The sequence below is a fragment of the Charadrius vociferus genome, unplaced genomic scaffold (assembly GCF_000708025.1).
Source record: "Charadrius vociferus isolate BGI_N301 unplaced genomic scaffold, ASM70802v2 scaffold822, whole genome shotgun sequence".
NCBI lineage: Eukaryota > Metazoa > Chordata > Aves > Charadriiformes > Charadriidae > Charadrius > Charadrius vociferus.
Window position 1 is genome coordinate 2570095 of NW_009647481.1, and position 24590 is coordinate 2594684.

Consider the following 24590-nt stretch of genomic DNA (forward strand, 5'->3'; position numbering starts at 1 on the left):
TCAAACACGTTCAGAGACTTCCTGGGCCAATCAACTCCTCTGCAGTGCTTCATTTTTCAAAGATTTAATGATTTTGTCAGAGGAAACACTTAATTAACTCTTTCAACATTCCTCCTAATACACATTGACAGAGCTATGAGGCAGAAAGAATTTTTAATCTGAAAAAAATTAACCTTTTAAACACTGGGGAAATTCCAAATAAATATGTTTTTCTCTATGCATGCAGCATTCCATTGTTTTGAGACTCAGAAAACGCAGGGTTTTCAGCACAAGAACATAAGAATATTTATATATGAAAGGAGGGAAAAAAAATGCACATGGGGTTTCCTGGACTAACTTTCTGCTTAAGTTATTCTGCACACGCATGAAATAGTGTTACAGATTTTTCTGGTCTTCTAAATTTTAAACCATAAAAAAATGCAGCAGGAAATATGTATTTCAGTTTTAGGGACAACATTTACAGCTAATATGCTGCAGCAACACAACAGTGACGTGAGCACCTCTGATTTACACTGCCTGAAGATCTAGCCGGTTATTTTTTATGTTTATAGAAGCACTCAGTGAGATATTTTTAGACCAATCTTTCTTGATAACATTCTCTGCATAATTCATATGTCCTTATTCTCTTTGGGGCAGAGCAGACATCTGAACTGGGGGAGCAGAGGTAAACAGGATCACCCGGCAGCCCATGCATGGAACGGAGGTCAGGCAGCCTGGCTGGTGTCAGGATGTGGAACAACACTGCATTATGCTGGGAAAACCTCTTGGCTACTTGTGAAAATTACAATTTACAGATATGAATTCCTTATGTGTTTTAAAGAGGTAGTCTGGCAGTTCAGGATGATTAGGAAGGATGAGCTTACTGGTACTTCTGTTGAGTATGCAGCTGACATTCAAGGAGAGTGATGGGGCAATTACATTTCTTATTAATTCATTGGTTAATAGTTGCACAGTTCTTGTTTTCCATGTAACAAGGGGTCTGATTACCCCACTATTTCTCAGTGTAACTGGGACAGCTATGTAGCCACTATGGTTCATCTGAAACTCAAGATGTTAACAGCACTAGGCCACTAGAAGCTTTCCATAAGTCACGGTGGAAGTACCAATCTTTCACATTTTCATTGCCCCACAGAACTAATTAAAGATCAATAATTTTTACTGTATGTGAGATTTTCTTGCTAACAATGCAGGTTTTCACTTGTCCACCATTAGCTTCCCACTGTGCTATAAGGAACTACCACTCTGGTACCAAGTGGTCTAAGGGCCTATGCTCCAGAAGCGATGATGTTCTTTCATTCCATTTTCCCCTCTGACCAAGCTGCACAGTTGGTTAAGGAGAGACAGTTTAACATCAATTGGTCTTAAGGTGCAGTGTTGTACAGTGTTCCAATATTTAAAATATTTTTCAATTGTTTGTTTTCAAAAATGTTATTTCCACTTTTCATCCACGGAACTAAAAGAAAAGATAGACGTTTTCAAGGAACTGTGACTACTGACATTTACCCAAGCTTCCTTGCATGGCGCAAGTGCCTCTGTGCATGGTGATACACAAGCATGCAGGCACAGCGTGAGCACGCTGATAGTGCTTGATGCCACATGTTCTATTTATAGCCCCATAGACTAAGAAAAACACAATACAGCGTTATTTAAGGGCATTTGCTTACATTCTGTATTAAACTTAAATGCCAATAAGCAGGTAAGGTTCATCTTATGGCAATTTCCAACTTAAGATGCTGCTTACAATGCCACCGAATTGTACACAATCATCAGAAAAATAATTCCCGTCAAAATGCCATATGCAAAAGTCACAGTGGATATTGATGTTTTATTTAAAGTGGAATTAAATAGGGAACTGGACAAAATTCAATATTCCAACAATAACTACTCTTGTTCTGAAAGAAACCTCAGCACACCCTTTCATTTTTATATCATGTACTAGCAACTTCAAAATATATACTTAAAAAATTCTGTAACTAGCCATATGCTAAACGACCAAAGCTGTTTTACTGTCCACAGACATATATTTTTATTGCTAATGACACTAGCATTCAGGTATAACAGTAGTCTAAAACCAGTAGCACTTCAATGTTCAAATACTTTTTCCTTTGATCATTAAACAGTCAAAGTAAGGCACTTTTACCAGCGAAAAACAGAACTAATAGGCAAGCAAGCAACATTCAGATTATATTCACACCACAGCTCTGCCAGCCTGCAGCAGCTGGAGACCATCTACTCATGGTTAACCTGAAGAGCGTACTTGCTAACTCTAGCTTGTGCTTGTCTTATACTGTGCCTAAACTTAAGTCTTGGTATTTAGTCCATTACTTAGCTGAACACAGGTGGATTTAGGCAAGGACCACACCATCCTGAAGGCCAGCCAGTAAGGATAAACACTAAATAGTTGCACACACCTGAAGCTGAAATCCTGAAAATGCACCAGCTACTGCATGAAGCTGTGCCCTGTTGTCTTGAATATGAGAACAGGACTAAAACCTGTTTCAGTGTGTACGTAACGTATTTTTCCCTTTCTCCTTCTGTTCTGCTTTCCTTCCTCCTCCCCAAAACCCCCACACAAATCTTGCCAGTCTCATCATTTGCCATAACTATAGTTGGTACCATGTTTTCATGAAAAAGCAAAACCCCACAAACATTCAGTTACAGCTGTGAGCGCAAGAGATACTGGTGATGGATTGAACTCTCAGTGATTGTTATGGCTCATTTATATATTAATCCTGTACATGAGTCGCACTGATTTAATGACATATGGATTCACAGCAATTATTTTTAGATTCTTTTTATCAAAGAATTGGCAAGATAATTTAAAATGCTATTTGGCAAGGGAGCGGGTGGGAAAATGCCAGTCACACCCGAGCTAAGGTTTGAAGGGCTCTGCCTAAGTGTACCCCTGGTGTTACACCAACACTTCAAGGTTTGCACTCTCCCGCTAGTGCTAGCAGCAGTCCTGACCTTATGCTTGTGGTGAAAGGATAGCAGTTTTAACTGCTGTGTTTTGTAATCCTGTTCAATTGTGTTTGGTGGCATCACACTACTTCTGTCTAGAGAACACAGCTTTTCTCTGCTCTTTGGTCAGACATCAAGTTTTGAGCATATCCGAAGGGGCACAGCCAAACAACAAACATGCAGAAGTCAGAACTGGGCATGTCAAGTGTTAAATTTTAAATTATTTCAGCTCTTCTGAATAAAACAACCACACTTCAGAATAATCCAGAAGAAAAGGCATAATGTAAAATGGATTCTACTGTAGGAGGATTTTCCCTTCGTGCAGCCTTTGCCAATACACAACACAAGATCTCTTATTTCAGAGAAGCAACATAAACCAGGCTGAACTAAGGCTGAGGACAATTGGGCGTTAACGGAATTCTCCCCAAAACTAATTACATTTTCCTACCCCATCTCCTATCCTCCACACACAGACTTTTTAAACTATATGGGTAAATATCAGAAAGTAAAAAGGAGTCTACTGATAACAAAAAACACAGTCACTTTTTTTTTTCCTAGTTTTTGCAGATGTTGGACTGTTCCTCTATGGGATACATTATATTTCAGAAACTTGTTACACAACTGCAATACCTGTAGCAAATCCTAATCGTGTTTTCCCTCTCCTTTCTGTATTTTATTTTATACCAGAAAGAGATTGGTCGGATTACACAACTCTAAATCATGTTGGGAAAAAAGTTGGTGACTGCACAGAAGCGAGGGGAGACAAGAGCCCTGTGCCTGGGACTGGGAATGGTTGCGTGCTCCATGATGATGTACTTCTTTATTGGGATCACCATTGTGCCATTCTACACTAAAAGGTAATAACAGCCATTTGTTATGAATAAAGGTGGTGGGTTTTTTTCCTGTCAGCATCAAATACAATTATTAAAACAGTGTCAAAATATATGTTCATGCATTGTACACTAAAGAAACAATATGTCCTTCAAGAGCACGTAAGAATTTAAGACAGAAGAAAAGAGAAATGAAAAGTGAAAAAAATGCACCAAGAAGTCACCAGGCATTTACAGGTAAGCACAAGAAAGAGGGAATGATCCTCCTCAGGGCTAGAATGACAGTGACATAAAACAAAACATTTACTATGAGAATATGTAAAATGAAAAACAACTGTGCTTTTCAAAGCTTGACAATGGAAAACTAAGTCCTGCATAAACAAACAAACAAACAAACAAAAAAGACCAAACACGAAAACCTTTTCCTTGTGCAGGATGGTGTGTTGTTTTTAATACAACTATAAAAACTTGAGCAACAGAAGTCATGGTAAAATTGTTCGGTCGAGAGTTTGTATCTTACCTTCAAAACAACCATCATGTGAAACTAGTACATTCAACAGCCCAGTCTACCACAGCAAATGTTGCAGAATACAATGAATGCTGAAGAAATTACTATTACCCACATTTTTATTTCATTTTGCAAGTTCTGCCTCCGCACACAAACCCAATTTGCCACAAAAACTCACAAGATTAAGAATGCAGCTCAGTTTGTCATGCTTGAAGATTTTGATGGAGCGAGCAAGTACATCCACCCCATCGTTTTTGCTAAGAGCATCTTTAATCTCAAAAATGTTTGAAAATTATCTTTAAAACAGAGTAATTCACATATATTTTATGTATTTTCCAGCTTCCTGATTACATTACAAAAGACATTTGCATGTAAAAAGATTAGTTTCTTAAGAACTGGAGTGACACTATTTCTTTACTTTTTTGCCACCAAAATGTACTGCTATAAGCAAAAGCTTACTGTGCTATCAGTAATAAAAGAGTAACTTTTGAGAAAAAGGGGTAAGTAACAGCAAAAAAAAAAAATGAACTTTTGCCTGCTACTTATTAACAAAAAACATTTGTGTAATAAAGAAAAGGAGAGGAGGAAAAGCTTGGGAACTGATCTGAGTTCTGAGAATTATTGAATGAAATTAGTCAAAATATTTCTGAGACATCAAAAGCTCCACTATGCTCAGCCAGATTTCAAATAACGTCAAACTTTACCAGGGTACTACAGCTCTAAATATTTACTATCAAACACTGAAGTCCATAGAAATTCTTCTTTCTCGAATAAGACTTGAAGTTGATTACAGATGGGGTTAGAATCTGGCTCCAAACCACAGAATGCATAACAAACAACAACAACAAAAATGCTTTCCTGCACTGCTTTCCTATGGCAGCCCTTCTCCAGGTGCAGCCATCGAATCGGGTAGGCAAAGGTCACCACACCAGGATTAAGCAGCCATAAACTCTACCAATGCCACCACTCACAGCTGGCACACTCAGATGCATCTCCAGAATGCAACTCTCAACAGATGCTGCTAACACATTTAAAAGCAACACTTTTTGTTTTGTTTTTGTAGTGTCTGGACAACAGAAACCATGTGTAAGGTACTCAAAACCAACATCAAGGACAAAGTTCTCTGCCCAAACAGCAAAGGCTCAGAGGATGAGGATATCTTTCCTTATCCCTGTCTACAGGTGTGGGTTAATCTGACAGCCTTGGGACAAGAGGTTATGCTGTATCAGACTGAAGATACGCTGGAAAGAAATCCTAAGGTACTTGCAACACAGATTAAATAATCACTCTCTGCTGCTATCTAACACCTTTGAAAAGGGGTGATTGTTTTTAAACCAAGCAGCAGAGTAAGAGTAGGACCTGTTCATCTTTTACATGTTAATGTCTGTGCTTAGACCAAGGCATTTTTAAAATATTCCAGAAATTTCACAGTTTGGGATTGTTTAAACATTACATCAAGCATTAAGTTAATACTTTTTAAGGAATTACACCAACATAAATGTTTAACATTTATGAACATTTAAAAATATGTTAAGTCTCCAAGTTGAAGACCCATTGTAAGAAACTGTTTATAAGCTGTGGTTTGCTCAGTTGCTTGTTGAATTAACACAGGAGAGACCTGAAGTTAAAAACTGTCCAAAGTAAGAGCACAAATCCCAATTTTACTTCCATTTTAGGTGTGTGATATGAAGCAGGGAATAAAGAAAGCAGAGAAAGAGGAAATGAGGGTGCTGTTGGGAACATGATGCACATTTTAGACAGAAAGGAGAAACAAATCAGTAATTTTGGAAGACAATCACCCAGAAAAGTCATTTGTCTGGTTTGGTCTGCAACTGTTTCTGGCCAGCATGGCAGCAGAAACCTGGACTCACGGAGAAGGCAGTGGCACTGTAGGAAACACCTGTGTAATGCAGACACTGGCTATTGTGGCAGAGGTCCCTCGGTCCGTCATTTTAGCAAACTTTCCCAGAGGAAAAGTGCAGACCACAGGTGGGACAGAAACATGGGTTCAGACTATTAATTTGGCTTTAGAGGTGCATGAGAGATTACAGAAGGGGAAAGTAGGGTGTTATCCTTTTGTTCCTGCTTCGAAATCAGCAAAGAGCTCAACATTTTTAGGCTTGCTGCCCCACAACCAGAAGTGCTAGTACAGGTACTCTGTCTCAAGGAAGGTCAGGTTCAGTTCAGTTCCAAACCCATGAGTATTTCAGAGGCCTTATTCCAGATCAACCCTCTCTAAGGGGACATAAAGTGAAATTCAGATCTTGGATGCCCAAGACTGAAGCACTTTCATAATTCAAAACAAACATGACTTTGACTACAAGTGCTCATTTTCTTAAAGAAACTATATAGGTTAGAGTTCTACACAGTGCAAACCTGATAACATAAAACACTTAAGCTGGAGAGAATTTTGGCCTATTTTTATAGTGACTACCTCAGGGAAAGCTGCATACAATGAAGTGGCAAAGCAGAAATTATTCACTGTAGTTTGAAACAAGAGTCTTGTTCACTGCAAGAGGAGGCGATTTGCTGATTTCCTACCTACTGTTTGCACTACTGCAAGTACAAGCCTTCAGGTCAGGAGCCATCCCCCTTCTGCCTTGGCCAGTTTCCAGCTTAAGACACCTAAACATTATTATGTATGCAAAATAATATTGCAGAAAAGAAACTTATAAATAGCAACAACAAAAAAATATTAGTGCTTCAAAGTCTAATAGTATTTCCACTGAAGACTAAATAACTTTGCATTTTTACTACACATCAAAATAGTTCTGTGTTATGAGGACAAGTAGGAAGCCTCATACAGCCATGCTTTCCTCTTATTTTTCTACTAGTTACAACCAGAGGTGCACAGTGAAGCAATTTCATTTTTCTGCACACTGACAAGCCAGCTGTGAATTTCTGTACAGCTAACACATTTCTGCTGTGGCAGTGCCTAGAAGCTCTGTTAGGAATCCAACCTTGGCACTGTAATAATAAAGTGACAGTCTTAAAGACTGCAGTTCTATTTCTAGCACATATGTATTATTGGTTTCCAACAACATTACTCCAATCTGTAAATCTGCTGTCTGGGGGCACAGACACACTGTCAGAAACAGGCAAGCATGGCAAATGGGTTATGGACATCAGGAAACCAAGACTATCTCCAGCCAAGCTAGTCAAACCACAGAAGTTTTTGTCAGTACTAGCATGTTTGTTTTATTCAATCTGACTTCACTACAAACCCTGTATTAGACTGTCATAATAAATCATCTTGATTTCTTATTCCAGTGCTCGTACGTCCCAGACAAGTTGGAGAACTCTAAAGAAGTTAAAGCACGAATAGAAACAATTGCAAGCAATTTCAAAAAATACCACACTTTCCCATGCTACTATGACCCAGGAGGAACGCAGACCAATGTCATCTTAAGCAGACTTTATCCTCCAAAAGGCCTCCTCTTTGCTTTCCTTTGGCCTACACTCATGTTTACTGGTGGATGTCTGATTATTGTTCTGGTAAAAATTAGTCAGTATGTTTCTGTTCTTTCTGCTTGGCAGTAGAAAATAAATATATAGTATAGATTGTTGCAAGATATAAAAGTGCCTTTGTTCTGCCTGTCTTTATCTGCATTTTGTGACTTTTAATATACCAGCTGTCAATCCAAGGGCAGGCATTCTGGAAAACTGAATGACACCCACTGTGGACAGCAATCCACTGCATGAGGACAAAATATAAAATTGATTCCCAGGAATATCTAAAAATATCTAGTAAGAGCACAGACTGAGTTACTACCTATTGTTTCCTTGGGCTTTCTGAGGTACTGTTACTTTACAGAGCTACAATTCATGTTTACTACTAAACTCTTGTTCTATATGTTAGACAGGGTCCTAAACTTCTGAGACCAGTTGGTGCCAGATCCATATATGTCATTACTGGCAGACACACACTATATATACTTCATTTCCAATACAGTATGTATTCGTGGCATCCTCTTCTTGTCTGTCGAAAACCGACGTTTTTTTTATGGTCCAAGGAGATATTTGTTATCATGGATCTCTCTGCTTTTGAGAAAGGGGAGAGGGAAACCCACACAAAACCAAAATATACACACAGACACATTACAAAGTTTGCAGTCTAAACATCTAACACCAATTGTATATAATGAAATATACGCATAAAGTATACGGTACAGTAAAGAAGCTTATACTAGAAGTAAGTTTTTGTATTTAACTCAAGTTTTAGCCGTGCTTTACTTTGAAAAGCTTGTACCATTCAAGGAGGGGTACCGGCCTGCAATTTGCATATGTTATAAAATTGTTAAGGAGAGGAAGTCACAACCTAAAGAATATGATTATGTAGTAGAAAACATCCATGACGTCTTACTAAATACAGTAATCTAATGTAACCACAGAAGTTTGCATGCTTAGCACAAAGATGTTTCACAAGAGACATGTTTGTTTCTAGCATGAAGACTCTGATGCATGTACAGACACATTTTCTGTTCTCCAAAAAGAACTCTTTCTTTCAGCCAATTTTCAAATTGCTACTGGACACAGGAGGAACACAAGATACTTCCTGCATGCTGTATTTTACTGGCACTTGGGGCACAATTAGTACAAGTTTTTTTATCACACAGCTGATGAACCACTTAGTAGCTATCATTCACAGGAAAATTTCAAAGCTTAGATACAAATTTAGATTCATTAAACTGTAGTGGAAAAGAGTTATTCTCATTAATGTGCTACAACTCTCTATTGTTTACTGTAAGAAAGCGGAAGGCTGAAATATTAATCCATTGCATACATTTTCCAACATTACTAATGGAACAGTGTCAGAATTTGCTTTTCACCATGATCGGCAAATCCATATTAGACCAGGATAGTACAAAATAGCAGTTATCAACATCAGCAACACTTGTCCAACATGCAAAATCTAGATGGTTATCTATTAGAAATTCACAAGAGGAAAATGACCCGCTCTAGTGCTTAAGATTCAGACAGTAGGGGTGGGGTGTAATAAAAATAAAAAGGCCAAAAATGAATATAGGAGGAGAATTATTTCCACAAGAAGGAGGAAAGTATTTACATTTTCATTCAAAACTTTTGTGAAATGCATCTGAAGCTGTGAGTATATATGATTCCAATCTTTCAATTCAGGAAAGTGAAAGTGCAGCTGACAGGTACAGGCGTTTTTGGTGACCAGAAACGTTTGCCAATGGGACGGAAAGGGGAAGAGATCCTATTTTGTTAGTTCACCAAAAGCTGAGGCAGGAGTACAGTAACTGTTTAGAAATATAGTAATCAGACAGGGAGAATACCTGTTGAAACTAACACACTGTACTGGTACTAAAGGAGGTGAACAAGCTAGCTGTAAATAGACAGGGAATTATTTAATAGGCTTTTTCAAAGCTTTACACCAAATTTTGCTTTTCAGCAGTTTATAAAGAGTCTCCAGTTTGCAAACGAGAACTTGCTCATGACTACTCTACATTCAGTACACCAAATCAGTAGCCTTGCCACCTTGCTCCCTTCTCGGCTCAGCAGAGTTGAATAAAGATTGGGTGTTGCTGTTCCTTCTAGTGGTAGTCTCTGTTGCCCCGCTCACTTATGAGTCAGTAACTTGTCTCTGAAGAGCAGAAGCTCTTGATCTTGCTAAGTTCAGAACTCAGCATGAAGACAGGGAGCTCCTGCTTCCAACTGCCACCTTGTCTTCCCAAGACCACCCCCTAATGCCACATCCTCCTCACCTCCCTGCTCATAGTTATCCCTGATAGCAGTAGATTGAAACTGATTCAGAGCAGAAGCTGTGTCTCCAGATTTACCTCTAACAAAAATAAAGCAAGTCAATTATTACGTGAAAACAGTTATTTCCCTCCAACATGTACACAATGCAAGTACATGAAGAAAAACCTTACAGAAATTTTGTTCTCCAACAAAGTAACATTTCCAATTTGAGCAGGAGATATTCCAAGTGCAAACAGCTGGTGCAGGGGGAAAAAAAACCCCACACAAATTAGGAAACTCCATTGTTTTGGACTCTTGCCAATCTCAGCTTCCTCTTTTGACCAAATGAAATAGGGGATTTAAATGCAGAAAGCCAAGTATTCTAATGTAAAAACCAAACACACAAAATGTATAGGCACCACAGAAGTCTGTTCTTGTTTTTAAATTATGCTTTGCCCACATGTACAGTGCTAATAACTTTTAACATTAAACTTTCTCAGAAACTTAGAAGTTTTAGATATTCTTTTTCCTTCACAGTTTCTCTTAAAGTTGAAACTAAGTGTTCTAACAGTGTGCCAGGTTGCTGAATTACTCTTGAGCTTTTGTAAACATTTTTTTATTCTTTTTTCCATCTGCAAAAGTTGTTCGCTAGAGAGTAAAGTTTTAATAACACTCCCTAGGCTTCTTATAGCAGTACACAAGGAAGCTATATAGCCTTTAGGGTTTTTGGTTGGTTGGGTTGTTGTTGGTTTTTTTTTTTTTTTTAATATTATTTGATTATTTTATCTATTCTACAATAAATCTGATAAATTAAATGCTATTTTTCCTGAGATTGAGCAAAACACTTCCTATAAGAAGTGCTTCAATACAAGCAGTAACCATTGCAGTGACAGATGAACACAACTCACTTTCTCAAGACAGATTAGATGATCAAGGTATATATTATGGCATTAAAACTCCTGCAAGAGGAAGAGAAGTGGCAGTACAAGCAGCTGGAGATGAAATTCATACTTGAAATCTGTTTGACTGCACATAGCTTTCACCAGCATTGATGCTTAGACCACAGTAATAGTGCTTGAGTTGACAGGAACATGCAAGGAACACAGGAAGAATGGGGATAGATTTTAGGTCCTGATGAATACTTTAGTTGTGCAGGCCGTTTATACGTCAAAATGAATAATATTGTTTTGCTGAAACTATTAAAAGTCCTATTTTTCAAGTGCCGGGCACAGACTCTCAGTAGTAGTTTATCGTGATGCCAAATAAGGCTTGGATGTAGTGATTCTACTGTTTGAAGAAGGAAAAGAACAAAAGCTCCAGCACTATTCTTGAGGGAACTAGCAATTCTCCTAGACCAAAAAGAAACCCAAACCAAACCCAGTTGCAAAATGTTGTAAAATGAAGCTTATCCCATAAATGGATCCCATTTCTGGATGAGGTAGATTCAGCTTTCATCAGCTTTTAATAAGATCACCTTTCTCCAACTTTGACCAGGTAGCAAGAGTGGCAGTTTAAAAGGAGCATATGGGAAATCGGTTTGCTAAGAAGCCACCTGTGAGTCACCAGCATGTTCTTAATGTACCTAAACAATAGCAGGTACCTTCTAACTATCTCCGACAATTTTGATTTAAGTATCCTGCTAACTGGTGTTATTTTTATTACCTGATCCTCAAAGCAGCAACATAGCAGTTAACGTAGAGAAGACTCCAGTCCCCAAAGATTCTTCACTTACTGCATAAACCTGCCTCACTTGACAACAAAATTACTTCCAACTGAGTAACTGGTACTTTCTTCTTGGCTTTTGGGGAGGGTCAGGGGGTTGGTTGGTTTGTTTGGGGGTTTTGGGGGGTTTTGTTTGGGTTTTTTTTTGGTGGAGTTTTTGTTTCTTGGGGTTTTTTAATAAGGAAATGAGGGAAAACTTAACAAAACCCATTTTGGGTATAACTATAAGTATTGAACAGAGGCAGTTATCCTTTCTTCACAATAAAAAGGGTTGGTGGCTGGCACAAAGGGTGTAGGTTAGCCATAGAAACCCCATGCAAAAACCAAGTTTGGTGTATAGCAAATAGCTGTTTTTCAGTCAGAGGGTGAAATTGGGAAACATCTCAAAAGTTCCTCAAAAGCTCAAGAGCACAATGAACATCAGAGGGTCTGCAAAGCAAACTGCAGCTTTCTTTCCCCCACTAAAGTATTTGTAAACAGTAAAAGTGCTAAGAATGCATGTGGGAATTTTTTGTTGTTGTTTAGTTCTCCTGGAGCAAGGTTTCTTTTACTGTGCTGCTATAAGACTTAAGTGTCAGCTTTGATTAATATAAGTTATATTGGGGAGTTGCAATATTAGATTTTTTTTCTCCTTGTTAAGTCCCATTCTCCACACTCTCAAGAGCACTAACAGAAAGGAAAATGATAGCAAAGATCAGATAGAGGCAGCTATAATCAACTCCCACATAAAATAGTCGGTGAAATACAGATTAAAGAGTGTGCCTATTTATTATTATGCTCCACTAGAACAAATAGCAGTGAAAAAAAAAAAAACCAAACCAAACAAATCTTGTGAAAGTTGAAGGACTGACGAGCTGTTCTTTCAAAGCTTCCTAAAAATATCTACACAACTCTTAAATAGATACAAGTAGTCTCATTATACCCTGCACTTCTTTTCCTGGAAGTGTCATACGAGATTTGCACAGAAATTACGCTGTCACATGGGTAAACACACTCACACACTGCCATACCCAAACCAGCATAGGTATATTCCTTTTCCTTTTTGATCACATACCTCTGTCTATAATAAATCCAAAAATCTGATGTTATCTTTGCTAGATATGTGTTGCTGTAATTGCCTTATCTAGGAAAACCTACTTTTTAAAGATGTACTTCCTACTTCTAACCTCTTATAATTCCAGGCAGCTTTTCAGAAAGTCTCAGCATGCTGAACAAGTTCTTCTGCATCCAGCACAAAAAGCAAGTAAGGAGAGCACCTGAAAATACTTCAACTTTAGCAAAAAGATAACACAAGATTAATATTACAGATGCGGGCAGAGGAGAGACTTGTTTGTAAGGCTCCATCTCTTCAGTAAAGTATTTGTACCACACTTGGAAGACGACAACCTCAATGAAGTATAGGTTGTTTAGTCCAATCAAACTGAAGGCCATTCTTATATAAAGTCTTTGAATAGTCTTTAAATAATTTAATTCATATGCTTTATAGTCTAGTGAGGCAGTACAATCTATTAAAGAGGTGTCTCTCAAAAAAGCTCAAAAGAGAGTGCTTGAGCAAAAGGTGTTTGATGCACCTATCAGTTTACAGTTTGCTAACACACTGCATAATTTACTCTCTGCTGGAACGTTTCAAAACATTTGGACATGCTCGTTTGTAAAGTAAATAAAGAAATCTTGACTTCTTTTTGAACACTAGTCTTGATAATCATGAGACCCCTAAGTCAACAGCACTGTCAGCCTCAGCAGCCTGAAACCATAGGACCAGACTTTCCACCTAGTCTACTGAAAATAATTATCACCTCTAGGCTCATGAAATAGTTGCAATGAACAAAGGCCTCCAATTAATTTTTCTTATGCTAAATAGATTGACAAAAAGGTGATGATTGGACAGGCCTCAAAATTGAATTACCCTCTGATTTGCAGGGAGGAAATCCCTACAACCATGGCCGAATCTTGTATACCCAGAGTAATGTGAATAGTGTCCCTACTGAAGCCTATGAAACACAAAGCTAGGATGAAAGAGACACTTTATCTGGCCTGTCTAGAGTTTTGACATCACAGTTTTTGCCCTTACTGCACTTTTTTTTAAAGAACATATTAAACTTGTTACATAGAGGTACTATTGTGTGAGTGAATATTTGCTGCTTTTACTCAAACATACTGTTGGGGCTTTTTTCCGTGATTCTGAAGCCAGTAAAAGGAGTAGGGGAACCAACATCCTTTTATCTGTAGCTGTCAATGGTTGGAAAACTAGGGAGTTATAACTAAGAAACCTAGATGTCTTATCGCATCAAACTTTTTTCCTTGGACTTGACATGAAAGAATAGCTAGACCTTTAAAGGAATACTTGCATGGTTATTTTGGGGGGAGTTGTTTTTGTTTGGTTGGTTTTTAAGCTTTCCACAAATGCACGTTTATCAGATAAGACTGACAACAGAAATGAAAGCTGTATGAGAAATTCTGTATCAAGGAATTCATTCATCAAAATATACATTAATAGAAGCTTTAAAACAGCTTATAAAAGTTTTAGTCTGCCTTTCCACAGATAAAAATTTGAAAACTCTCCATTGTCCCTTTTATAGCTACTGATGTTCCCCTCTATAGCCACTGAAGTAGTTCTTCATGCCTCACTAGTGGTTCTTCACGCCTCACTAGTGGACAGGAAATAATTCATTGCCTTCTCAACTGCTTTCAGTACAGCAATGAAATAGCACTAATAAATAGAACTTCCAGTTGTTAAAATATGGTACAATCATATTACATGAACTTGATTAACATATCATTTATTCTTCAGAAGTAGCATATTAACGTGGAGACTCAACACACTATAAGCAATTCAAATACACCACCGTACCTCAAGAAAAGAATTTGAGGTTCTTTATGGTCAGGTGAAAGCACTGTCTGTTGTTTGATTCATACCCAAAGAACTCCATACAAGCAAATAATTTAGACTGGAAGAATCAAGTCATCCTGGCAGGACTGAGGTTATGGACCTGTGTTGTTGTGTCCTGCTTGCATCTATAGAGCATTCTCAACTTCCCAATATTCTTGCAGTGTACTTTGGAGCCGATTAGCTGGCCTGAGAACGAGATAAAATTGCCCAACCAACTGTAATGGTTCCTGGCAGTTTTCTATTCTGTAAAGTTGTAACAGTGCTGTACTCAGGATTCTTTTCCAAAGCAGCATAATATGCTGCCAACATCCCTCAAGTAAACGCTCAGCGCAAGCTTAGGAACTGATCTATACAAGGGGGCTGTATTACCCCCAAAACTGCCACACTACAGGGCACTTGTGCATTTTCTGAATGAACAGAGTTCTTTAAGTGTACTCTACTGTCTGTGCTTTAAGCACAGGACATCTTGACTTTGGTCTTAGTGTAGCAATATGTATTAGAAGATTGGGTCTGCCACTGGAGATGAGGAAAGTGAAGTAAATTTTTGGCTCAGATGTCAGCTGCATATGTAATGTGCTCAATGCTGGGGCTCAGCCTGCAGCATTCTGGGCCATCAGCTCAGGAAAAGCCACCCCTTTTACAACACAGTGATGAGAAATAAGTGTCAACTGTACTGTTACTGCTGATTTCAGCAGAAGCATCAAGTATTTAATTGACTCATAGCTGACTCATTGACTTAGTGGCAGTTTCAGGCCAGGGCTGTTGAGTGACACCTCATTTTTACCATAGGTCAAAGGGGCATTGAGTGCAGATGATCAAATTACAGGCTTTGTCACATCTACCTCCCAAAAGTCACATACTAAATTGGGTTCAGAAAACCACAAAACTATTTGGTCTTTTTAATAGCTAAAACATCATTTGCTTTTCCAGGGCATTTAAATATGTACTATGTAACTAGCAATAGAGAAACCTGCAAATACAAGGGAGATTAGAGAGAGAGATACAGATTAGACTGAACTGGTGAGGCAGACCAAAGTTGAGAACAGGATTTAAGGCAATGGAGTCAAGAAATTGTTGGGATAATATCACACTATTAGTCTCAGCAGTGAGGCTTAATATAAGCGGATAAAAAGCATATCCTTCACCAGTAGATATTACTATAGTGTAGATGAATTAATGTAGAGTTAGCAACATGCTTAAGTTATGGTCTCATTGAAATGTCAAAATATTACAAGTTTGTTTCAGAATGACAGTTATCAAGTTTGCTTAAAGTTATCAAAAAATCCTGAATATTTCAGTTACTATTGAAAAATAGCTAAAACACATTTAATGTCAGCAACCATACAACACCTGCATGACAAAACTGTTTTCCTGGGGTTTTTTTCCAAACGCTCTCTACACAGCACTGTGCCTAAAAGCCAGCTGCTTTCAAATCATCAAAATATTTTGCCTGGACTGAAGAGCACCTGAGCACTTTGGAGGTTCTGGAAGCCTTTGAGAGAAATACAAGAACCACAGTCCTGACCATAAAGGTTATGCAACACCTTCACTAATACACTCCAATGTCAGAAACATGCACTCTCCTGGATGAAAAAAAGTATTGCACAAATCTGTCAAAATGAAGGAGCCCAAATACAAGACAGAAGAGGCTTTAAAAAAGACAACACAAAACCACATCTGACCAAAAACTATTGGTATTCGTACGTGAGCGTTTTGGGAATGGAGAATTTAGGAGAGTCTAAAGCAAGTTGGGTGTTTTTGTTGTTGATGGTGGTTGCTTTTTTTTTTAAAGGAAATAAATAAAACAAAAGAACAACCTTTCAGGCAAAGGTAAGTCATGAAAATATATATCTCGTTACATAACAGACATTTCCAGTCACTTGCTCTGAAAGAAATCAGCAGGCCATTGAGATGATTCAAGCAAGTCACAGCTGATGGTAGGCTGTAGGCTGGATACCCTATGCACAAGAAGATCCAAATTCCAGACTGCACTATGTAAACATGGTTGTCAGCATGGGACACCTAACAATTGAATCTCTCACAGTCCCCAGCCACTTAAAAAAATTGCTAATAAATGAGGAGCTCCTGTAGTCTCACAGCCTCTTTAAAAGTTCAATGAATGGATCAATACAGGAAGTCTGATGACCAGCTGGTTCTTCACTGGAAAACAGGATTTTTTAAAAGTAATGAATAAAAACCTACAGGTAGCTGTTTTGGAACAAGATTAACAACATGCTTGTTCCATTATTTTATATTCTGAAAATCAGCACTGTTTAGGTTCATGTTTGCACAGAATTTATCTACATGGAAGTGCAGCAAATCACCCATTCAGCTGACATTTAAAGTCTCTCCAATGGTGTTGAGAGCAAGTATTTCATACAGCTTTAAAATATCAAGACTCTACAGGAAGGTAGTATAAAAAGAGAAAGAAATTTAAAGACTCAAACTGGTGACACTTCATGATCACAAACCATAGCAGTGTACAGAAATACGCTTATGCCTATTAAGATTAGAAAAGTTATTTCTCAGAGAATAAAAATTAATTTAAAACAAGAAGAATCAACAGATAAAGTGTAATTCTGTTGCCCCCATCTTCTCAACTCAATCTAATTCCATGTCAAAAGCAGATACTGGCACCTGATTGCAGTAGTCAGAAATATGAATTTAGAAATTAAGAATGTATCTGACTGCCAAAAATGAAGGTACAAATGCCAGCTGTATGAATTAATGTATGCCTTTTTCAGCATTCAAGAAGCTAAGTGACTAAAAGACACACAATTAATTCCATGAGATCATTCCCCTGTGCCTCATTGTAGTGTCCAAGACGTTGATCACAACCCTCTGGAGGCAAACATCCAACCAATTCCTTATCCAAACAGTCCACCCATCAAATCCATCTCTCTCCAATTTAGAGAGAAGGATGTTGTGGGGGACAGTGTCAAAGGCCTTACAGAAGTCCAGATAGACAACATCCATAGCTCTTCCCTTGTCCACTGATGTAGTCACTCCATCAAAGCAAGCCACTAGGTTGGTCAGGCATGACTTGCCCTTGGTAAAGCCATGCTGGCTGTCTCAAATCACCTCCTTGTCCTCCATGTGCCTTAACATAGTTTCCAGGAGGCTCTGCTCCACGATCTTCCCAGGATCCTCCTTTCGACCCTGTTTAAAAATGGGTGCAATGTTTCCCTTTTTCCCATCACAGGGTTCTTCACCGGGATGCCATGACTTTTCAAATATCACAGAGAGTGGCTTGGCAACCACATCAGCCAGCTGCTTCAGGCCCCTGGGATGCATCTCATCATGTCCCATAGACTTCTGTCTGTTTAGGTTCCTCAGGTGCTCATGAACCTAATCTTCTCTTGTAGTGGAAGGGTCTTTGCTCCCCCAGTCCCTGGCCTTGTGGTCCATCCACTCGAGAGGTGTGGTGAGAGAGGTTGCCAGTGAAGACTGAGGCAAAAACGTTGTTGCATACCTCAATCTTCTCCTCGTCTGTCGTTACCAGTTTGCCAGTCTTGCTCATCAAGGGGGGGTACACTTTCTTTGATCTTCCTTTTTTGGCTGACATACCTGTAGAAGCCCTTCCTATTGGTCTTTGCATCCCTTGCAAAGTTCAGCTTCAGCTACGCCTTGGCCTTCCTGGCCCCATCCCTACACAACCAGGCAGTGTCCCCATACTCTTCCCAGACTACCTGCCCCTGCTTCCACTGCCTGTGCATTTCCTTCTTGCCTTTTACTTTGACCAGCAGTTCTCGACTCAACCATGCTGGTCTCTTGCCTTCCTTTCCTGAATTCTTACACCTGGGGATCAAGAACTCTTGTGCTCTGTGGAAAGCATCCTTAAATATCCAACAGCTCTGTTCTGCTCCCTTGTCCCTCAGAGCAGTTTCCCAGGGGGTCCTATTGACTAACTTCTTGAACAGCTGGAACTTTGCTTTTCTGAAATTCAGGGTCCTGACTTTACTCTTCACCTGACCTATATCCTTCAGGACAGCAAACTCCACAAGTGCATGACTGCAGGCCAACCTGAGTAAAATTATCGCTAGTAAACTAATTAAATAAATGCACTTTGGAAAGCTAGTTGTAAGACCTAACAAATCACCAACAGAAGGAAAAACAATCTCTAACCTCCCTCTTGGAATACTACTAAATTTTGTGATACTGAATATTAACACATATTCTATGAAGTTGTACAGACTTGTCATTTGTCATTGTTTGTCAATTTTCCTCATCAACTGTAAAAACGCAGAGTCCCCAGCTGCATACACCTAACCAGAGCAATATGTCGCCAGATTCAGCTCATAGTAGAGCATATTTAAACAGATTTTTTTTTTTAAATGGACTTCTAACAGCAATTTCAACTGTATGATATTCCCTTGTAACATAGTTTCAAATCAAAAACAAATAAAGCAGCACTGCATCTAATGTTCCCAACATTCCCACTAAGAAAGTTTTGCTAATGAAAGCACAAGTGGGAATTTTTTATTCGTTTGTCTTGCTGTGGGGTTTTGCGTGTTTGATTTTTGGAAGAAAAAAAAAAGCTGACTAGCTGGGAGGATAAAGGGTGGTGTGTATTGTTTTTTGGGTGGGCAGAGAATAGTGAAGAGGAAATAATTTCAAAGTTGGCTCATCGCTCAAACAGTTGGGCTTTTCCCTGTAATTTATTCTATTATCTTTCTGTTCAGGAAAGTTAGGCTGGTTCGTCTATACATTCTCTTTTCCCCACACCATGTTATGGATACAGTAGTTGCTCTTCCCAAATTTTCCCCCCCCATTCTCAGAAATTCTAACAGCTAAATGATTGAACAGATTTAGCCCTCATCAGGCACTATGAATTCAATCATATCTGATTTATCTAAATATTTTGTAGCCATTGTTCCCATCTGTGCTTCTCTTTCCTTGTGACAATTGTGTGAGGCAACAAATCACATAAACTGTTTTTTGAAGGCTGAAGGAAGACGCAGCCACTACTTCAGCCCCGAGTCACTCAGCACTCATGGTTTTCTGTTGTCTTTCTCATTTCAAGTGTATTTTTAGAATCTTCTATTGCCATCTCTTAAGTCCCTTGCCAGTTGTAATAACTCATTTTGCACCTTGGCCTTTCTGATCTTATCCCAATATACTTCCACTATTTCATCTGTATTAGTCTCTTACAGTCCTTATCTTCCCATACAATCAGGATCATTGCCTGCCCTTTCCAGCAGTGACTAGTTTTCTTAATACTATCTTCCCAGAAGACTACATAATAGCTTCCCAAGCCTGCTAAAATCTCTTTTTGGAAGACCGTTATTCTCATACTGCTACTGCTCATCTTTCTTCATGTAGGACATTGAACCCTACCATTTAACAAATGCCTTCACCTAACACTGCCACCCTCCCTCACTCCACCCTAAAATTACACAGTTCTAAACAAAGAAAAGTGATACCACTTGGTTAATCAGTAAATTCTTTAACTTTACCTGCATCTAGTATTATCCATTGTACCATAATATTAAATCTACTGCCTGACTGATATAAATATAAAGAGCTATTTACTACCCTTAATATGTTTATGGCCAGTAAAAATATTGACGCTTATTGAAGATAAAACAGAAATATCAAAATAAAGCACATATTTCAAAGAGATCAAAGAAATTCACAGATAAGCAGTCTGGCAAAATAAAAACTAAGGGCTAAACAACACAAATTGATGTTTAGCAATCTTTCTGGTTTCATAATGAGAAAAAAAACCCAGCCTGTTCAACAGATGACACAGGACTAGTCTCTCGACTGATCCAAAAGCCTCAAAACCCATCTAGCATGCAACTAAGACTGAAACTTCTGTCTCTATCTGTTCCCGAAGTAATAAATGCAATATTTAGTGTTTGAATACAGTAGAATGGTGTTTGAATATTGCCAGTAGCAAACCTTCAACATAACAACGTATTTACACAGACTACAGTCCATGCACACACACCCCTCCCCAGCCCCTCTGCACCTCTCATCATGCAACTACAAACAATAAGAAAACGAACAACATTTTTTGGCAGAAGTTACAAGTGGGCTGTAAGACACGTTTGGTTTAAGTAATATTAATTTGCTCTCCAGTTCCATTCAAACTATGAACACGGTTGAAGAGATTAAACAGAACTAATGCTGAGTTTTCGTCAGAGATTGGAGAGCATAGCCTGTATTTCAATACTTCTTTTTAATCATGAAAATAGTGGGATTTTTCTTTGTTCAAGTTTATGCCCATTACCCCTCGTCCTATCACTGGGCGCCACTGAAAAAAGACTGCTCCCATCCCCCTGGCATCCTCCCATTAAGTATTTGTATGTATTAATAAGATCCCCCCTCAATCTTCTTTTCTCTTTTGTGTTTACATGCAGCTTTGGCAGAAACAAAGGGGGCTTTCACCTTTCCTAGGCAGGTGGGACTGGGACTATGTATTTTTTTCACTTACCACCTTCTTTCTGCTCCAAATTATCTTTCTGTTTCATAGGGTTTGCTTTTGCACCAATTTCTTGTTTTGTTCTCCACATTTTCTCACTTCAATTACTTCCTTTCTGCACAATTCATTTCATAAGGAAATTCAGGGTATAAACTCCAAAGGAAGATATCTACAATGCCATTCAACTATATGCAAAGAAAACAAAGCGTATACGCAAAAGAAAAACCGCAATGAGAGAAGTTTATATTCCATATTACCATTCTTTTGGGAACTTGGTAGAAATTTATCATTTAACACAAAAATTATACCAAATCTACTCCAGTTTTGCCTCTGATATTTTTATTCTTCGTTAAAAAAAGACTTTAAGACATAACAGTAAGTCTGACTTGAAAAATGTTAGCCAGTTCAAATTAAAATTAGAAAACTCCTATTTCACTGAATTCAGAGAATAAGAAAGTTTACATTTTTATAGCTTTCAACTATATATTACCATTTAAAAAAAAAAAACAAAAAACAAACCAAACCTAACTTCAAATCACTTTTGAATATAGCACTAGACAATCCCAGTGAAACACTCCTCTAACATCTTACTCAATAGGAAGAGAGGTCAACCGTGTGTATCAGACACAAGCAACGCAGCCTCCTACCATATGATTAGAATTATTTTTCTTTTGTAAACTGGGTCATTTCCCACGCTCTCTCTCCCCCAGAAGAGAAAACCAACAACCACTGTACCTGCTCCATGTACAACAAGACTAATCAACCCATTCAATTAAAATGCACTTTTCACTGAAGCAAACCTTGGTGCCTGTAATTCATCATGACTATTTCCACATTACATCTCAACTTCCATTTCTAATCTTTTCTGCATTACTGCTGCAGTATCATTTGAAACATGATACTGCTGTGTGAGTTTAAATTTTTGGTGTAATACATCTTCTGATAAGCATTTATAGAAAGAGATCACTGAAACAAAGAAAATCCAATGCAATACTATTAGGGTAAAGAGCCAATATGCAACATAAAACAAAACAAAAACCACCCCAAACTTTGCTTTTCTAAGAAAATAGTTGACATACTTTATGTTTGGGAAGGTAAGTTATGATAAACCTCTTCCTCCATAATACAAGCCATAACATTTCCATTTTATATTTTCACATCCCGTAAAACTCTCAGATATACTACATCCTACTAGTCCCCTGCTCAAGAAATCAAAGCTACTGTGAGAACAATCTACTGCTTTAACATTCTGTAATCTGTATTTCTTAAGCACTGTCAGACAACTATTGCTTGATCATATGGTGCTCTTGAGAATCAAGAGATCTTAGCCTCAGAGTTAATTCTTATCTAATCCTGAGAAAGGAGTCAATGAGGGTACTAACTCTCAGTCAGGCTGCTGAATCATCCCAAGCTCTGAAACAATCTTTAAAATGTTTGAGTATGTCAACAGGTTTAAAGTTATCTGTCCCAAAATACCTAAAAGCTGCATGACTGGAGTACTCTGATGGCTGAGACAGTGTTACAGCCAACCTGATTTAACAGGCCTGTCCCCCTTTTCCTGAGGGGACAGGGACATCTCTCCCCTCTTCCTATGTGTACAATGTTCCCTTTGAACCAGACACTGGCTCTCACCTCAGCATTGGGAACTGGCTCACAGAAAAATGGCATTTTCCTTATGAGGTTAATTTTAGGCCAGTCTAGCTTTCAATTTAATAGAAGGGTGTCATGACATTCAGACTTAACACAAGTGAAAGGTTGGCTTTCAGCATGGACTTTCAACACCTACTGCCATTAAAGCCCAGTTAATATTTTCTACAGAAGTCTGTGGATTTCTGCATTCGCACAGAACCTTACCTCTCACCCTAAGGTAAGTTAAAAACGAAGTAAAGACCTGCTGATCCCTCCTTCCCAATATGCATATATTGCCAACACTTCAATTACTTTAAATTAGCAGAAGACATCATTTATTGTTAATCAAATAGATGACTAGGAAAAGGCAATCAATCAAGGCCTGCAGAAGACCGAAGCAATGACTTCATTCAGATGTTTAGTCAGCTCCCTTCATCTGTACCTAAGCAGAACATTATCTGTTAGATAAACACTTAATGCTCTACAAAGGCCAGTAATAAAAATGCAGCCATTAGCCTTCATTTCTCAAATCAGCTCTTGCTGGTTGGTATCTCACACAGTTTACTTCTTAATTCATTCTGAAAAGCAGCATGTAATAAGCCATCCTGGTAGGTGAGAAAACAGCACTGAAGCAGGAATTTCCATGCAAAACGCTTAGTCATGACTAAAAGTTAAAAAAAAAAAAACCAAAACAAAAAACAAAACCACACTCCAAAAAACCCACCACAACAAAAAAACCCAAACAAAACAAAAAATGAGTTGATAATATGAAAACATGGTGCTTGTTCATGGACTAATGGAAGGCACATGAAAGGATAAAACAAAACTGTAAAGTAAAACTGTAAAGTAGTTAACTATGAAACCAGAGCTCTAAAAGAACTGTGACTGTGTGACTGGCGAGAGACTACTACCTTTATCTATCAAATCTACACACACATACCATGTCCTCAAACCAGGACACTCTCAAACTACAGCTAGTGGGGAGAAGATTCCCATTAAGTGAACTGAGTAAGTCTGCTTCAATTTGATACCCTGAGCAAATACATCACTTAGCTGTCGAACCATCCACCCAAGGGCTGTGCTGTACCCTGCGTGGCTCCAGTGAGAGCAGTCTAGGGTAGGTGGGAAATGGGGGTCACTCAACTTACACATCTCTTTCTTAACTGATGTAAGAGAAAGCTGGTTCTTAATGTAAAGCAAACAAAGTAAAAACAATCAATACTCATTACAATTAAGCATTGTTTCTTCCCTGCCAAGTGGCCTAAGATAGGTTTTTCTATAAAGCCTTCTTAACAAATGAATTCTATGCAGGGGTACAGTAGCACTAACACAATATCATTAAAAGAAATGTCTCCAACAGTTTTCTTGGCTTTCTCACATTATGTTACAGGAAATTCAACAAGAAGCAAGGGCAAAAATTAATGAACCAATGAATTTAGAAAGGAAACACATACACACAGGTTGATGAGAAGTTTAAGTTACAGGTAAGAGATGAGGCTTTGCCATTTCAAACGCAAGGATGGAGAATAAAAAGGAAGTTAAATTATTGTTCATCCTTTACCTGGAAGATAGCAACCAAGACACTTTTGTACACGAAGGACCTGAAACTGAGCATAAATTTAAGCCATTCTTTAGTTATGACAGGGTCTTCTCCAATAAAATGTAGACACTAGTACCTAAATTATTTCATTTCCCTAGCCTCCTCCTTCAACATCTCAAAACTGAAATATCCATTATATAATTCTCACAGCATGAACATCTCATGTAGTTGTAACATTGATACTGAAAACGAAAAACTTTTATATTGTGCAAGTTGAAAAACTCTCTGGATATGACGCAGTATTTTCAGTGTGATATAACACTGCAGCAAACAAGGGAGAAAAAGCATAACCATTTGTGATGATTCCCTTGAAACTAGGA

The 24590-nt window shown here is 38.3% G+C and overlaps 1 protein-coding gene across 1 annotated transcript; it reads left to right on the plus strand.

Annotated features, from left to right (window-relative positions):
• Positions 1-3643: 3643 nt before the first annotated feature.
• Positions 3644-7896, plus strand: KCNMB1 (potassium large conductance calcium-activated channel, subfamily M, beta member 1). The gene is made up of 3 exons (XM_009880737.1): positions 3644-3818; positions 5363-5558; positions 7570-7896. Exons 1-3 carry the CDS (start codon positions 3682-3684, stop codon positions 7837-7839), a joined length of 603 nt encoding a protein of 200 aa, XP_009879039.1. The 5' UTR covers positions 3644-3681; the 3' UTR covers positions 7840-7896.
• The last annotated feature ends 16694 nt before the right edge of the window (positions 7897-24590 follow it).

Excerpts from the sequence above, each read along its gene's own strand:
- KCNMB1 (XM_009880737.1), top strand. The coding sequence starts at position 3,682 with ATGTTGGGAAAAAAGTTGGTGACTGCACAGAAGCGAGGGGAGACAAGA. Across the intron at positions 3,819-5,362 it reads GTGCCATTCTACACTAAAAG|TGTCTGGACAACAGAAACCA; the intron begins GTAATAACAGCC and ends TTGTTTTTGTAG. Across the intron at positions 5,559-7,569 it reads CGCTGGAAAGAAATCCTAAG|TGCTCGTACGTCCCAGACAA; the intron begins GTACTTGCAACA and ends TTCTTATTCCAG.